Below are 17803 nucleotides of genomic sequence, written 5' to 3' on the forward strand. Positions count from 1 at the left end.
TGTGACAAATAAAGTTTGATCTAAGTATTCGGACCCTTTACTCAGTACTTTGTTGAAGCACCTTTGGCAGCGATTACAGCCTTGAGTCTTCTTGGGTATGATGCTACAAGCTTGGCTCACCTGTATTTGGGTAGTTTCTACTCCTGGTGCTGTATGGACTGAAGCTGGCTGGTGATACCTGTTACCAGCATAAACTACCAAGTGAAGTTCTGCAGCAGTTTGGCACCACAGCAGCGTACAGCTTCAAGGCCTCTGCATCCTGCTGGTTCCAGCTCCGTGACAATGCAGTTGGACAGTGAAGATGAAAAGGATTTCCTTGCCAATCTATGATTCATCATATTTACAGTACGTACGAGAACAGTGGCAATATCTGGAGGAAACCATGGAGCAGCTAGCCAGCCAAGCAGCACAACAACCTGGAGAACAGTGGCAATATCTGGTGGAAACCATGGAGCAGCTAGCCAGCCAAGCAGCACAACAACCTGGAGAACAGTGGCAATATCTGGTGGAAACCATGGAGCAGCTAGCCAGCCAAGCAGCACAACAACCTGGAGAACAGTGGCCATATCTGGAGGAAACCATGGAGCAGCTAGCCAGCCAAGCAGCACAACAACTTGGAGAACAGTGGCAATATCTGGTGGAAACCATGGAGCAGCTAGCCAGCCAAGCTGCACAACAACCTGGAGAGAGATGCCTAGCACACATTATTTGAGTTAAGCTGCTTGTTCAATAAGATAGCATATATACTTTGTTATTAGCTTGTATCTATAATTGTTGATCAGTTAGGTAGCATGTTTACTACCAATATACTGCTTAAAACTATAACTGTTCAGAATGTGTTGGTTTACTAGTTAAAAAGAAAATAAATAAAATCTAATTGTTCAATAATGTGTAAATGTATAATAAACACAGAAATCCCAAAACCTAGAAAAAGGAACATAGACAACCCACCCAACTCACGCCCTGACCATACTAAAACAAAGACAACAAAGATCTCAGGTCAGAAGGTGACACATGCAGGACAAGCGAACGGGGGAGCACTTTGATGTCATGTTCGCAAAAGCAGCTGCTATGGCGACAAAGTTGGACCAACAACCTATTCAGATGCCTCACATCCGCAAACTTTCAAAGCGTTACACCGGTCAGGCTGCAGCCCAGTGAATACTCAGCCCACATCCATCCACATGCCCAGTCTGTACAGAGCCCAGTTCTACAACACCTTAGACACAGTGAATACTCAGCCCACATCCATCCTGATGCCCAGTTCTACAACACCTTGGACACAGTGAATACTCAGCCCACATCCATCCAGATGCCCAGTCTGTACAGAGCCCAGTTCTACAACACCTTGGACACAGTGAATACTCAGCCCACATCCATCCAGATGCCCAGTCTGTACAGAGCCCAGTTCTACAACACCTTGGACACAGTGAATACTCAGCCCACATCCATCCTGATGCCCAGTCTGTACAGAGCCCAGTTCTACAACACCTTGGACACAGTGAATACTCAGCCCACATCCATCCTGATGCCCAGTTCTACAACACCTTGGACACAGTGAATACTCAGCCCACATCCATCCAGATGCCCAGTCTGTACAGAGCCCAGTTCTACAACACCTTGGACACAGTGAATACTCAGCCCACATCCATCCTGATGCCCAGTCTGTACAGAGCCCAGTTCTACAACACCTTGGACACAGTGAATACTCAGCCCACATCCATCCTGATGCCCAGTTCTACAACACCTTGGACACAGTGAATACTCAGCCCACATCCATCCAGATGCCCAGTTCTACAACACCTTGGACACAGTGAATACTCAGCCCATATCCATCCTGAATTGAATTCAAGACTTCTGCAGGTGCAGCTGGCCATGTTTGGGAATAATTATACATATCAAATGAGCTCAGATGTTGCTGGCATTATTGGGGAAATGGTGCCAGAGGTGAAAGGTCTCTTCAGTCAGGTGGAAGCTTTAGTAAGGCGTCTGCTGGTCGTCCCTGCCTCCTCTGTCGAGGCTGAGAGGAGTTTTAGTGCCCCGGGGAGGCTTAAGACATGGCTTAGATCATCCATGAGTCAAACAAGGCTGAATAATGTGGCCATGTGGTACGTGCACTAGCAGAAACTGGACAGACTGGACCTGGACAGGTTTAATGGAAGCCTTCACATAGATCCAGTGGTGAACCGTGACTATAGGACCTCGGCTTTCAGAGGGATCAAAAATCTTCCAATACGTTGTGTCAAACTATAAAATCATAAAAATAACAGAAAACATAGCATCACTTAATGCGCCCGACATTATATAGTCTGTAGTCGGGCCGTTCTAGTGAAGGAGGAGCTTTTTGATGACATTGTGAACGATGACATTCACTCCAGTCGGCCCCATGAAGTCAGAACAATACAATAGCACAACTATTTCATTAACAAAATTAAATTAACAAACCAGCTATTACTTCCCATTGCAAAAATATATCACTGAATAGTGTGGTGAACGTCATAAATTAAAGTTACAACACAACAATGTTTCACAGTCATGTGAGGTCCTGGTGGACCTAATGGATAACAGTACAATAATTTGTGCTTCGGCTCATTAAATGTGGTTAATGTAGGGCTCATTAAATGTGGTTAATATTGGTCTCATCAGGCTCAGGTAGCATCAGATTAGAATGTTCATGCTGAATCAAAGCTCTCATCAAATCCAGACATTTATATGCGTTATAATGCTTTTGAATGACACTTCCAAGTTTTGGTGGAAACTACCAGGTTACCCGGGAGAAAAGTGATTTATTATCGTATAATACCGGGGAAATATTCAACCTTAATGCGCATACAGGTGGATTCACAAGACACCAATCAAGTAACTTACATATATAGTATCTTCATTAGGCCTAATGGCATTTTATGAAGTTAGTTATAGTGACTGAGTAAGTCTAATTATAAAAGTAAGCCTCCAAAGTGCCATGTTTCTTAGTTTATTATGTGGAGGAAACGTTTAGGCAGCCAGGACCATCCGCTCCTTAGCTCTCTTACTGCAGTCCAGTGCCATAGACATCTTTGAAGTTTGGCCTCTAGTAATTTAGGAGGGACACTTTATGAAGGCCTTCTCACAATGGACTTATCATTCAAGGCTCTACAGACAGATACAAAAAAAGACAGGCTATTTTTATTGTTCACGTTATTTTCGTTGACGATGTCCTGAAGTCAATTCGTTCAACATTGAAATGCAGTTTTCTGTACCACACAGGACAACCAGGAAAAAGTGACGGTCGGTGGAACTCTGGCGCCACCAAGTGGACAATTGCTTCAGTTCGTTTGTGGCAGCAATGCTACCAGATATACTTGATACAAGATCAAATGTTATGTCAATATTATTATCTCCAAATTGCCCCCCATCCCCCCCTCCCCACACGTAATATATTATTATTCCAATTTAGCTGTTGATCAGGTTAACGTGTTCTCTCATTTCTGATTGGAGGGCGGATGACCACGTCATCTTAGAACCTACATGTGTTACATTGTAACAGTCAAACGTGGTTATTCCTGGCGTTGATCAACTCCCCATCCATGCCACCATTTATTTAAAGCATTATATTTTTTATGGAAAACAAAAAGCATACAGTGCTCATTTTGGTGTAACCTTAGTCGAATTTGACGTGTCGGAGAACGGCCACTTCTTCCCGAAATCATTGCAGGTATCGCTTCTCGGCCTTTTGGCTAAGATCAAGTGTAGTATCTGTTCTTATCAGTTTAATATCTGATACGTCCCCTATCTGGGGACCATATATTAAATTGATTTTTGGAATAGGGAGATGGAATAGGGGCTTGCTCCGTCCACTCCACGCATCGACCTGGTATTGCAGTACCTCCAGGAACGGTGCACCCCCTTTCATTGTGAAGAGAAATCAGACAGAGGAAACAAAGTTGCTTCGTTGGTCTGTATTGTATTTTCACATTGAGCACATTGAACGTTAAATGACGAGACATAGGCATTGATGCGAGTGACCAGTCTTGTTCAGTACATCACAACACATCCGGGTATCTCAAGCACCCCGGTAAAACACACGAGTTGCAGTAATGAACATTTACCAACAGATGGCATCACTGTGCCATCTTACACCCATAACATCTTCCATTTAATAAAATAGGACAGGAGGTGTCAATTCACTAACAAAGCAAACCTAGTAACAATTTCCAACATTAACAGTTTAGTATTATTTATTTATTTTTCTCAGGTAACAATAACACATTTTGATATTCTCTTCACTTTTATCTCTGTCTGTCAACAATCCCTGATGGGAAACCTACAGATTAAGTCTTTTTGGTGGCTGGCCCAGACGCCCGCAGCGTGAAAAGACAGGGGGCTTGTCTGCGAGGACTGCGGGTTCCCGCACAGGCGTGTCATCTCAACGTCTAAGGGGAGAATTGATGGGCGAGGGAGCGGCCGACCTGTGATCCCCTGGCTCTTCGCCCAGTGCCTCAGGCCCCATGTGACTTGCTGGGGTTCTGTCTTTTGTCATGCGAACCCTTTGGCCATCAGGGTTCTGAATAGGTGCTGGCTCAGCAATCCGAAGGTCAACCCTGTTACGACGATACATTGATCCATTCACTTCGACCAAGTGCAACTTTCTGTACACAGGATCCGAGTCTCCAGAGGCCTGTCCGGTCCCCTGGTAGTGGCTTCATTCGCACCGTTTCACCCACCCTGAGCTCAGGTAAGTCTTTTGCTGATTTGTCGTAGATGAACTTGGAGACCTGTCTTCTGTGACGTAGCTGTGCCGGGCTGCTATCCATGCCTTCTGTCGGGGTATTGCGCCACTGCAGGATTGCTTTCCAGGCATCTTTGCCCTCTCGCAGAGCCTTTTTGCAGAGGTTCTTTGCGATTTTTACTGCGGACTCCGCCTTCCCATTAGCTTTTGGGTGTAGTGACGTGCTCGAATTCCCATTCTGCAGCAAATTTTCGGAACTCAACTCCGGAGAATTGGGGTCCATTATCTGGAATTACCCTATCTGGCTGGCCATATAGGCAAACTGAGCCTTGCAGCGTTTGATCGTTGTCTCTGCTGAGAGGTCGGGAAGGAGGTCAATCTCCCAAAAGTCTGAGTAATGATAGACTACCAGCAGAAAGTCTTTGCCACTGTGCTGGAAGAGATCTAGACTTACTATCTGCCAGGGGAGCATCGGTAGCTCGTGGGATATCATCGTCTCTCTCTGTTGCTCAATGGCATATTAATTGCAGACTGTGCATTTTCTGACATAGTCTTTGATTTCACTCTGCATTCCTGGCCAATACAGTGTGTCACGTGCTTGTCTGTAACAGGCCTCACCTCCTATGTGACTTGAGTGCACGCGTGCCAACATCTCAGGGCGCAGAGACCGGGGAATAACGACTCTCTGACACTTGAATATTACTCCGTTTTGAACACTGAGCTCCTCTTTGACTGGCCAATATCCTCTGACGGCTAAAGCAGTTTCTTCCTTGCAGTCGGGCCAGCCCATCAGAATCACAGACCTCAATGCCTGGAGTTGCTCATCCCTGTCTGTGTGCTCTCTGATTTGTATAAGGCGCTGGTCCGTAACATTGAGGTAGTCAGCCTGGTTGATGTGTTCAACATCCACTTGCTCTGTTTGTAAGCTGCACACTGCGTGTTGTTCATGCATGGAGCGTGTGTGAGTGCCTGATGCAGTAGCCCTGCTGAGCGTGTCACTCACATACATCTCTGGCCCTGGCTTATACACCACCTTGAGGTTGCAGTTTTGTAGGGCCAGTAGCATGCTCTGCAGTCGTTTTGGGGCATTCAGAAGAGGCTTGCTGAATATAGCAATAAGGGGCTTGTGATCTGCTCGTACAGGTAGTGGTGGAAGCGTTGGCATGCAAACACAATGCTGAGGCACTCCTTCTCTATCTGGGCATAGTTCTGCTCTGTTGGGGTGAGTGCCCTAGAGGCGAATGCCACAGGCTGGCCCTCCTGCATGAGGCAACAGCCAAGTCCATACTGGCTTGAGTCACTCTGACAGGTTTCGACACATTGTAGTATCGCAGTACAGGTGTCTGGGTGACCAGTTGTTTTATTTCCCTCACCGCTGCGTCATGTTTTGGGAGCCAATGCCAGATGGTGTCCTTGTCCATGAGCCTCCTTAGTGGCTCACACACTTCAGAGAGCCGCGGTAAGAATTTGGCCAGGTAGGTGACGAATCCGACGAAGCGCTGCACTGCCTTCACGTCAGATGGGTGGGGCATTTCCAAGACAGCCTTCACTTTTTCAGGATCCACCTTCAATCCGGTGGAGGACAAGATGTGCCCATGAAAGCGGACCTCTGGCACTGTAAAATTACGCTTTTTTATGCTTAGCCTTAGCTTGACCTGTCTGCATCTGACCATCAGGGCCAGCAGCTTGGCGTCATGGTCACATTCTGCCTCCTCATCACTGTCCCCACAGCCCACTACGAGGATGCCATCTGCTATGGGTTCCACGCCACTGAGCCCCATCAACAGCTCATGCTGTTTCCGCTGATACACCTCTGGAGCCACAGAGACACCAAACGGAAGCTTTAACCACCTCTTCCTGCCCCAGGGTGTCCAAAAGGTGGTCATGTAACTGCTGGGCTCGTCGAGCTTGCACTGCAGGAAGGCATCTCTGGCATCTACGAGCGTGAAGACTCTGGCCTTTGGGAGCTTGTAAAGAACATCCTCCAACGTGGGCATAATGTAATGTGAACGTCGCAGAGCCCGGTTGAGGTGTTTAGGATCAATGCATATCCGTAGCTTGTCTGGTTTCTTGACGATAACCATATTACTTATCCAGTCCGTAGGCTCGGAGACGGATATGATGTGGCCATCTGCTTCGTATTTGTCAAGCTGAGCCTTCGTAGCTGCTTTAATGGCCACTGGTACATTGCGGGGTGCACACTGGACAGGCTGGATTGCTGCGTCCAACTCAAAGTGGACTTCCCCGGGAACTGACTCGACCGGTGCGTTGAAGACATCATGGTCATGCTTAGGACGTCATGCTTAGGAGTGTCTCCTTGCTTAGGGGCCCAGCCTGGACTTTGTCTATAATGTTAAGATCAGCTGGGATGGGGAAGTTAATAAGCCCAAAGCGCTCGCATGTAGAACCTGACAGTAATGGCTGTTGACTAGCCTCAACTATTTCAAACTCAAGGGTGTATTTCTGGCCACGTAAAACACACTCTGTCACAAACAGGCCTAAAGAGGTCATGAACTGGCCTGAATACAGTTTCAGCTTGGTGCTACTCTGTGAGTTTGTCTCTGGGCGCGAGCCTCCTTTTGTCTTTAAGGCTCATAACGTTGCATGTGGCCCCTGAATCTAGCTGGCATTGCTGTGGTTTATTATTAAGTAGCAGAGTGACAAACCACTTTTGTCCTTTTGCCCTCACTGCCCCTATGCACTCGCTAGCATATACATCCCCTGTGCTGTCGTTCCCTTCATCTGTGTTTGTTTCCATGGAGTGCACTTTACCCTCCTTTCTCTTGCTTTTCATGCAGACCCTTGCGAAGAGATTAGCTGTACCACAGGATTTTCATATTTTTCCATAGGCTGGGCAGTGTTCTTTTCCTCGTCCATGAGAAATGCCACAATATCGGCATGTATTGGGGTTGTCTACTGCAGAGTTGGCTGTAGTATTAGCATTAGCTGTGGCAAAGGGGAATTTCTTTACTGGCTGCCTGAATGTAGCATTGACATTGTCCATATGTTGCCTTTCTAGCTCCATGGACCTTATCCGTATATCAGTAAGCTCTGCTGCACGGCATGTCTCCACTGCCAAGGCCAGCGTCAGGTCACGTTCTCTCAGCAAATGTCTGCGGGTGCCCTCATCAGTTATGCTAAAGTCATGTACTGGTAACATGGACTGTCTCGCAAGCAACTGTCTGTATGTATTAGTTTCTCTCAATCACATACAAGCATTTCTTTGGAACAATGTTGTCGATTTTCAAAACAGAGTCCACAAGACACACAACTTTTGCAAAACAGTAAATGCATTTCGAAAATGTTTTTTAAACACATAAAAACATGAATAAAAAATATATTGTACCGTCAAAATTGCAAATACATTCATCAAAATAACACAACTGTACGCAAAAATATGAACCCATCTGTACGTATCTCTGGAGTGCAAGAGCAGACAAAACAGAAAGTTAGTCTCTTTTGAAAATCCCAGTAGATCCATAAATGTTCTTTGCAGTCACTAAATCACGATGATCAACTACCGAAAGGTGCAGAATTATGGGCAATTACTCTCCTTTTTAATGCATATTGCACCAAACTATTTCATATACATCTGATTTGATTCCTGATAACAAATTAAATACAATTTGATTTAAAGCTTTTTAAAAAATGTATAAACTAGCCCAGAGCCATTCTTAGATAGCCTGTGGTTAAGAACAATGCAGTGTGAAAAGGCCTTTTAACATGCATTGCTGGCTATCGTAGCGTCTATAATATTCCGTCTATAGCCAGAACATTTTCCTAAATATGCTAAGGTAATGTGGTGCTCGGTGGCTGCTTTCAGGACAACAACAAAAACTATTTTATAAGTAAAAGCCTATTTTTGTGTGTTGTTGTTGTTGTTGGCTCCAGACAATACTAGAGGAGTAGGGAAAAGTGATCGACTTTTGCCTTTTCCGTGATCCACTAACATGTCTTCTACATCTCACGCAGGCGCGCTGATTCTGACCCACGTGGCATGACGTCCTGCTTGATATGTTCATCAGCGAATAACAGTCTGTGAAGCCGTTTTATAGAGTTACTTTTCAACAACAGAAGAGATATGTCTCAGTTACAAACCAGGTTCTTTACGGATAACAAAAAGTAAGTATTTATTGTTGAATTGTAAGGATAGCCACTAGCTAGTTAGCTTGCTCGTTTGGCCAGTAAGCTAACTAGTTAGCGAGCATGAAGGAGAACTCTATGGGAGTGTTAGCCATGCTGTTGGTAACAGTAATCATATTGTGTCCTTAGCAGACGAGTTGAAGAGGAGAACTCTATGGGAGTGTTAGCCATGCTGTTGGTAACAGTAATCATATTGTGTCCTTAGCAGACGAGTTGAAGAGGAGAACTCTATGGGAGTGTTAGCCATGCTGTTGGTAACAGTAATCATATTGTGTCCTTAGCAGACGAGTTGCTTTGATAATGTTGATTTATTGAAGTTAGTGTGAGTTAGCCTGACCAGGGAAGATTGTAAATAGAAATCCTATGGGTTGCTATGTTTGCTAGCCTAGCTGAATACTACAAGTTTGAAGTTAGTTAGCCAACTATCTATTTGTCTGTAAGCAGTGACTTAGTCATGTTAAATTATTGCTGTAGCATAACCTACCGACGTTGTCCCTCAGATATTCAGTCGATGACGTCCCATTCTCCATCCCTGCTGCCTCAGAGGTACAGGAACTCAGCAACGTCATCAACAAGCTGCTGGAAGCAAAGAATGGTGAGAATAGATTGTAGAATGGTGCTTTTCCATTCGTTGGGGTTTAATGGCGGTTGGCATCCGATATAATGTGGCATTACAGCCACCAACTGTAGCTACCTGTGTCTGTTTCAACCGGGCATTCTGAAGACCTTGATGACTACCTCCACAGTCACTACACTTGATGCTTGTCTTCCAGACATCTTCACTAAATGGAAAGCTCCACCCCTACCACGTCTCAGCTGGACCTTTCTACACAATGACGCCACATGGCCAAACTTCTGGCACTAACCGGTTAACTGTCCTAACAACACCCTATCAGGGAGAACCTCATGGCACAGCATCAGGGCCAGACTCTATTCCCTCCAGCCACTATATAGCACAGCATCGGGTCCAGACTCTCCACCCTCCAGCCACTATATAGCACAGCATCAGGGCCAGACTCTATTCCCTCCAGCCACTATATAGCACAGCATCAGGGCCAGACTCTATTCCCTCCAGCCACTATATAGCACAGCATCGGGTCCAGACTCTCCACCCTCCAGCCACTATATAGCACAGCATCAGGGCCAGACTCTATTCCCTCCAGCCACTATATAGCACAGCATCAGGGCCAGACTCTATTCCCTCCAGCCACTATATAGCACAGCATCGGGTCCAGACTCTCCACCCTCCAGCCACTATATAGCACAGCATCAGGGCCAGACTCTATTCCCTCCAGCCACTATATAGCACAGCATCGGGCCCAGACTCTCCACCCTCCAGCCACTATATAGCACAGCATCAGGGCCAGACTCTATTCCCTCCAGCCACTATATAGCACAGCATCAGGGCCAGACTCTCCCCCCTCCAGCCACTACGTAGCACAGCATCAGGGCCAGACTCTCCTCCCTCCAGCCACTACGTAGCGCAGTATCAGGGCCAGACTCTCCTCCCTCCAGCCACTACGTAGCACAGCATCAGGGCCAGACTCACCTCCCTCCAGCCAGTACATAGCACAGCATCAGGGCCAGACTCGCCTCCCTCCAGCCAGTACATAGCACAGCATCAGGGCCAGACTCACCTCCCTCCAGCCAGTACATAGCACAGCATCAGGGCTAGACTCACCTCCCTCCAGCCAGTACATAGCACAGCATCAGGGCCAGACTCACCTCCCTCCAGCCAGTACATAGCACAGCATCAGGGCCAGACTCACCTCCCTCCAGCCAGTACAAAGCACAGCATCAGGGCCAGACTCTCCTCCTTCCAGCCACCTTGATTTCTGGTTATTCATCAGGCTTCAACACGGCAGGAACCTTGTTAAGTTGCTTAACCTCAACACTTAGAGGCACTGTTATAACCCCTTGAGAGGAGCTCTTTTCCGCAGACTAAAACTTCTCCTTCCCCCAGTTGAGCAAAGCTGATCCCTCTGGGAGATGGGGTGAACATATATCAGAGGAGGTTGGTGGCACCTTAATTGGGGAGGATGGACTCGTGATAATGGCTGGAGTGTAATGGTATCAAACACATGGTTTCCATGTGATGCCATTCCATTTGCTCTGTTCCGGACATTATTATGAGCCGTCTTCCCCTCAGCAGCCTCCACTGACATCAATCATAATGAATCCACTTCATGCTACCTGGACTGACTGCAGCTTTCCTAGCTTCCTCTCCACCCACCCTGATACCACAAACATCTGAGCCCCCCAGGTCTATAGGAAGACGTGTGTCCACACTCAGGAGACCAATATTCCATGTCCACCCACTGCAGATGTCTTGTATAGCCTTTTGTCACATTACACACATTGTTTGTCCTTGTAACTATTATTCTCCAATTACATTATTTCAGGACTGGTGCTGTCTTGGTTTGACCTAGATCACTGATGAATGTATTAGCATCATATTGGGTGTCTCATCTTTGTGTGTGCTTTGTTGTTGTAGGGTCTCACAGCCAGATTGAGTTTGACTTCCTGGTGCGAGGTCAGTTCCTGCGGACATCGTTGTCAAATCACATGGAGGCTGAAGGCATCTCAACGGTGAGTAGGACCTCTGGGGGGGGTAGTAGGACCTCTGGGGGGGGTAGTAGGACCTCTGCGGGGGGTAGTAGGACCTCTGCGGGGGGGTAGTAGGATCTCTGGGGGGGGGTAGTAGGACCTCTGGGGGGGTAGGAGGACCTCTGTAGTAGGACCTCTGGGGGGTAGGGTTTACTCGTAGCACCCTCTGGACGGTAAAAGCACCCTCTGGACGGTAGCAGGACCTCTGGGCTGTAGCAGGACCTCTGGGCGGTAGCAGGACCTCTGGGCGGTAGCAGGACCTCTGAGCGGTAGCAGGACCTCTGAGCGGTAGCAGGACCTCTGGGCGGTAGCAGGACCTCTTGGCGGTAGCAGGACCTCTTGGCGGTAGCAGGACCCCTGGGCGGTAGCAGGACCTCTGGACAGTAGGGTTTTACTTGTAGGACCTCTGGGCGGTAGTAGAACCTCTGGACGGTAGGGTTTTACTTGTAGGACCTCTGGACAGTAGTAGGACCTCTGGGCGGTAGTAGGACCTCTGGGCGGTAGCAGGACCTCTGGGCGGTAGCAGGACCTCTGGGCGGTAGCAGGACCTCTGGGCGGTAGCAGGACCTCTGGGCGGTAGCAGGACCTCTGGGCGGTAGGGTTTTACTTGTAGGACCTCTGGGCGGTAGTAGGACCTCTGGGCGGTAGTATGACCTCTGGGCGGTAGTATGACCTCTGGGCGGTAGCAGGACCTCTGGGTGGTAGTAGGACCTCTGGGTGGTAGGGTTTTACTTGTAGGACCTCTGGGCGGTAGGGTTTTACTTGTAGGACCTCTGGGTGGTAGCAGGACCTCTGGGCGGTAGCAGGACCCTGGGCGGTAGCAGGACCTCTGGGCGGTAGCAGGACCTCTGGGCGGTAGCAGGACCTCTGGGCGGTAGCAGGACCTCTGGGCGGTAGCAGGACCTCTGGGCGGTAGCAGGACCTCTGGGCGGTAGCAGGACCTCTGGGCGGTAGGGTTTTACTTGTAGGACCTCTGGGCGGTAGTAGGGGCCTCTGGGCGGTAGTAGGGACCTCTGGGCGGTAGTAGGGACCTCTGGGCGGTAGTAGGGACCTCTGGGTGGTAGTAGGGACCTCTGGGCGGTAGTAGGACCTCTGGGCGGTAGTAGTGTTTACTCGTAGCACCCTCTGGGTGGTAGTTGCACCCTCTGGGTGGTAGTTGCACCCTCTGGGTGGTAGTTGCACCCTCTGGGTGGTAGTAGCACCCTCTGGGTGGTAGTAGCACCCTCTGGGCGGTAGTAGCACCCTCTGGGCGGTAGTAGCACCCTCTGGGCGGTAGTAGCACCCTCTGGGCGGTAGTAGCACCCTCTGGGCGGTAGTAGCACCCTCTGGACGGTAGTAGCACCCTCTGGACGGTAGTAGCACCCTCTGGGCGGTAGTAGGACCTCTGGACGGTAGTAGCACCCTCTGGACAGTAGGGTTTTACTTGTAGAACCTCTGGGCGGTAGTAGTCCCCCTGGGCGGTAGTAGTCCCCCTGGGCGGTAGTAGTCCCCCTGGGCGGTAGCAGTCCCCCGGGGCGGTAGGGTTTTACTTGTAGGACCTCTGGGCGGTAGTAGGACCACTGGGTGGTAGGGTTTTACTTGTAGGACCTCTGGGCGGTAGTAGGACCTCTGGGCGGTAGCAGGACCTCTGGGCGGTAGCAGGACCTCTGGGCGGTAGCAGGACCTCTGGGCGGTAGCAGGACCTCTGGGCGGTAGCAGGACCTCTGGGCGGTAGGGTTTTACTTGTAGGACCTCTGGGCGGTAGTAGGACCTCTGGGCGGTAGTAGGACCTCTGGGCGGTAGTAGGACCTCTGGGCGGTAGTAGGACCTCTGGGCGGTAGTAGGACCTCTGGGCGGTAGCAGGACCTCTGGGCGGTAGCAGGACCTCTGGGTGGTAGGGTTTTACTTGTAGGACCTCTGGGCGGTAGGGTTTTACTTGTAGGACCTCTGGGCGGTAGTAGGGACCTCTGGGCGGTAGTAGGGACCTCTGGGCGGTAGTAGGGACCTCTGGGCGGTAGTAGGGACCTCTGGGCGGTAGTAGGACCTCTGGGCGGTAGTAGGACCTCTGGGCGGTAGTAGGACCGTGGGGCGGTAGTAGGACCTCTGGATAGTAGTGTTTACTCCTAGCACCCTCTGGGTGGTAGTAGCACCCTCTGGGTGGTAGTAGCACCCTCTGGGTGGTAGTAGCACCCTCTGGGCGGTAGTAGCACCCTCTGGGCGGTAGTAGCACCCTCTGGGCGGTAGTAGCACCCTCTGGGCGGTAGTAGGACCTCTGGGCGGTAGTAGGACCTCTGGACAGTAGTAGCACCCTCTGGACAGTAGTAGCACCCTCTGGACAGTAGTAGCACCCTCTGGACAGCAGTAGCACCCTCTGGACAGTAGGGTGTTACTTGTAGGACCTCTGGGCGGTAGTATTACCTCTGGGCGGTAGTAGGACCTCTGGGCGGTAGTAGGACCTCTGGGCGGTAGAAGGACCTCTGGGCGGTAGGGTTTTACTTGTAGGACCTCTGGACGGTAGTAGGACCTCTGGACGGTAGTAGGACCGTGGGGCGGTACTAGGACCTCTGGATAGTAGTGTTTACTCGTAGCACCCTCTGGGCGGTAGTAGCACCCTCTGGGCGGTAGTAGCACCCTCTGGACGGTAGTAGCACCCTCTGGACGGTAGTAGCACCCTCTGGACGGTAGTAGCACCCTCTGGACAGTAGTAGCACCCTCTGGACAGTAGTAGCACCCTCTGGACAGCAGTAGCACCCTCTGGACAGTAGTAGCACCCTCTGGACAGTAGTAGCACCCTCTGGACAGTAGTAGCACCCTCTGGACAGTAGTAGCACCTTCTGGACAGTAGTAGCACCCTCTGGACAGCAGTAGCACCCTCTGGACAGCAGTAGCACCCTCTGGACAGTAGTAGCACCCTCTGGACAGTAGTAGCACCCTCTGGACAGCAGTAGCACCCTCTGGACAGTAGGGTGTTACTTGTAGGACCTCTGGGCGGTAGTATGACGGTAGGGTTTTACTTGTAGGACCTCTGGGCGGTAGTAGGACCTCTGGGCGGTAGTAGGACCTCTGGGTGGTAGTAGGACCTCTGGGTGGTAGGATTTTACTTGTAGGACCTCTGGGCGGTAGTAGGACCTCTGGGCGGTAGTATGACCTCTGGGCGGTAGTATGACCTCTGGGCGTTAGCAGGACCTCTGGGTGGTAGTAGGACCTCTGGGTGGTAGGGTTTTACTTGTAGGACCTCTGGGCGGTAGGGTTTTACTTGTAGGACCTCTGGGTGGTAGCAGGACCTCTGGGCGGTAGCAGTACCCTGGGTGGTAGCAGGACCTCTGGGCGGTAGCAGGACCTCTGGGCGGTAGCAGGACCTCTGGGCGGTAGCAGGACCTCTGGGCGGTAGCAGGACCTCTGGGCGGTAGCAGGACCTCTGGGCGGTAGGGTTTTACTTGTAGGACCTCTGGGCGGTAGTAGGGACCTCTGGGCGGTAGTAGGGACCTCTGGGCGGTAGTAAGGACCTCTGGGTGGTAGTAGGGACCTCTGGGCGGTAGTAGGACCTCTGGGCGGTAGTAGTGTTTACTCGTAGCACCCTCTGGGTGGTAGTTGCACCCTCTGGGTGGTAGTAGCACCCTCTGGGTGGTAGTTGCACCCTCTGGGTGGTAGTAGCACCCTCTGGGTGGTAGTAGCACCCTCTGGGCGGTAGTAGCACCCTCTGGGCGGTAGTAGCACCCTCTGGGCGGTAGTAGCACCCTCTGGGCGGTAGTAGCACCCTCTGGGCGGTAGTAGCACCCTCTGGGCGGTAGTAGCACCCTCTGGGCGGTAGTAGCACCCTCTGGGCGGTAGTAGCACCCTCTGGGCGGTAGTAGCACCCTCTGGACGGTAGTAGGACCTCTGGACGGTAGTAGCACCCTCTGGACAGTAGGGTTTTACTTGTAGAACCTCTGGGCGGTAGTAGTCCCCCTGGGCGGTAGTAGTCCCCCTGGGCGGTAGTAGTCCCCCTGGGCGGTAGCAGTCCCCCGGGGCGGTAGGGTTTTACTTGTAGGACCTCTGGGCGGTAGTAGGACCACTGGGCGGTAGGGTTTTACTTGTAGGACCTCTGGGCGGTAGTAGGACCTCTGGGCGGTAGCAGGACCTCTGGGCGGTAGCAGGACCTCTGGGCGGTAGCAGGACCTCTGGGCGGTAGCAGGACCTCTGGGCGGTAGGGTTTTACTTGTAGGACCTCTGGGCGGTAGTAGGACCTCTGGGCGGTAGTAGGACCTCTGGGCGGTAGTAGGACCTCTGGGCGGTAGTAGGACCTCTGGGCGGTAGCAGGACCTCTGGGTGGTAGGGTTTTACTTGTAGGACCTCTGGGCGGTAGGGTTTTACTTGTAGGACCTCTGGGCGGTAGTAGGGACCTCTGGGCGGTAGTAGGGACCTCTGGGCGGTAGTAGGACCTCTGGGCGGTAGTAGGACCTCTGGGCGGTAGTAGGACCGTGGGGCGGTAGTAGGACCTCTGGATAGTAGTGTTTACTCCTAGCACCCTCTGGGTGGTAGTAGCACCCTCTGGGTGGTAGTAGCACCCTCTGGGTGGTAGTAGCACCCTCTGGGTGGTAGTAGCACCCTCTGGGCGGTAGTAGCACCCTCTGGGCGGTAGTAGCACCCTCTGGGCGGTAGTAGGACCTCTGGGCGGTAGTAGGACCTCTGGACGGTAGTAGCACCCTCTGGACAGTAGTAGCAACCTCTGGACAGTAGTAGCACCCTCTGGACAGTAGTAGCACCCTCTGGACAGTAGTAGCACCCTCTGGACAGTAGTAGCACCCTCTGGACAGCAGTAGCACCCTCTGGACAGCAGTAGCACCCTCTGGACAGCAGTAGCACCCTCTGGACAGTAGTAGCACCCTCTGGACAGCAGTAGCACCCTCTGGACAGTAGGGTGTTACTTGTAGGACCTCTGGGCGGTAGTATGACGGTAGGGTTTTACTTGTAGGACCTCTGGGCGGTAGTAGGACCTCTGGGTGGTAGTAGGACCTCTGGGTGGTATTAGGACCTTTGGGCGGTAGGGTTTTACTTGTAGGACCTCTGGGCGTTAGGGTTTTACTTGTAGGACCTCTGGACGGTAGCATGACCTCTGGGCGGTAGTAAGACCTCTGGGTGGTATTAGGACCTCTGGGCGGTAGGGTTTTACTTGTAGGACCTCTGGGCGGTAGTAGGAACTCTGGCCGGTAGTAGGGTTTTACTTGTAGGACCTCTGGGCGGTAGTAGGACCACTGGGCGGTAGGGTTTTACTTGTAGGACCTCTGGACAGTAGTAGGACCTCTGGACGGTAGTAGGACCTCTGGACGGTAGTAGGACCTCTGGGCGGTAGTACGACCTCTGGATAGTAGTGTTTACTCGTAGCACCCTCTGGATGGTAGTAGGACCTCTGGATAGTAGTGTTTACTCGTAGCACCCTCTGGGTGGTAGTAGGACCTCTGGACAGTAGTAGCACCCTCTGGACAGTAGTAGCACCCTCTGGGCGGTAGTAGGACCTCTGGACAGTAGTAGCACCCTCTGGACAGTAGTAGCACCCTCTGGACAGTAGTAGCACCCTCTGGACAGTAGTAGCACCCTCTGGACAGTAGTAGCACCCTCTGGACAGTAGGGTTTTACTTGTAGTCCCCCTGGGCGGTAGTAGTCCCCCTGGGCGGTAGCAGGACCTCTGGGCGGTAGGGTTTTACTTGTAGGACCTCTGGGCGGTAGTAGGACCCTCTGGGCGGTAGCAGGACCTCTGGGCGATAGGGTTTTACTTGTAGGACCTCTGGGCGGTAGTAGGACCACTGGGCGGTAGGGTTTTACTTGTAGGACCTCTGGACAGTAGTAGGACCTCTGGGCGGTAGTAGGACCTCTGGGCGGTAGTAGGACCTCTGGGCGGTAGTAGGACCTCTGGGCGGTAGTAGGACCTCTGGGCGGTAGTAGGACCTCTGGATGGTAGTAGGACCTCTGGATAGTAGTGTTTACTCGTAGCACCCTCTGGGTGGTAGTAGCACCCTCTTGGCGGTAGTAGCACCCTCTGGGCGGTAGTAGCACCCTCTGGGCGGTAGTAGCACCCTCTGGGCGGTAGTAGCACCCTCTGGGCGGTAGTAGCACCCTCTGGGCGGTAGTAGCACCCTCTGGGCGGTAGTAGCACCCTCTGGGCGGTAGTAGCACCCTCTGGGCGGTAGTAGCACCCTCTGGGCGGTAGTAGCACCCTCTGGGCGGTAGTAGCACCCTCTGGGCGGTAGTAGCACCCTCTGGGCGGTAGTAGCACCCTCTGGACAGTAGTAGCACCCTCTGGACAGTAGTAGCACCCTCTGGACAGCATTAGCACCCTCTGGACAGTAGTAGCACCCTCTGGACAGCAGTAGCACCCTCTGGACAGTA

General features: G+C 51.2%; 1 protein-coding gene and 1 non-coding gene across 2 annotated transcripts in view; both read left to right on the top strand.

Annotated features, from left to right (window-relative positions):
• Positions 1-3696: 3696 nt before the first annotated feature.
• LOC118947562 (U2 spliceosomal RNA) lies at positions 3697-3887 on the top strand. The gene has a single exon (XR_005041801.1). It is a non-coding gene; the product is annotated as a U2 spliceosomal RNA (small nuclear RNA).
• Positions 3888-8629: 4742 nt separating this feature from the next.
• The window catches only part of LOC149975353 (ribosome biogenesis protein wdr12), a 28769-nt gene continuing 19595 nt past the window's right edge, over positions 8630-17803 (top strand). The window contains exons 1-3 of the mRNA XM_090206978.1: positions 8630-8830; positions 9352-9446; positions 11346-11440. Of these exons, the coding sequence (XP_090063104.1) occupies positions 8790-8830; positions 9352-9446; positions 11346-11440 (231 nt within the window). The 5' untranslated portion in view covers positions 8630-8789. The remainder of the gene's footprint in view (positions 8831-9351; positions 9447-11345; positions 11441-17803) is intronic.

Source organism: Oncorhynchus mykiss, chromosome 18 (assembly GCF_057628025.1).
Source record: "Oncorhynchus mykiss isolate SJ-2025 chromosome 18, ASM5762802v1, whole genome shotgun sequence".
NCBI lineage: Eukaryota > Metazoa > Chordata > Actinopteri > Salmoniformes > Salmonidae > Oncorhynchus > Oncorhynchus mykiss.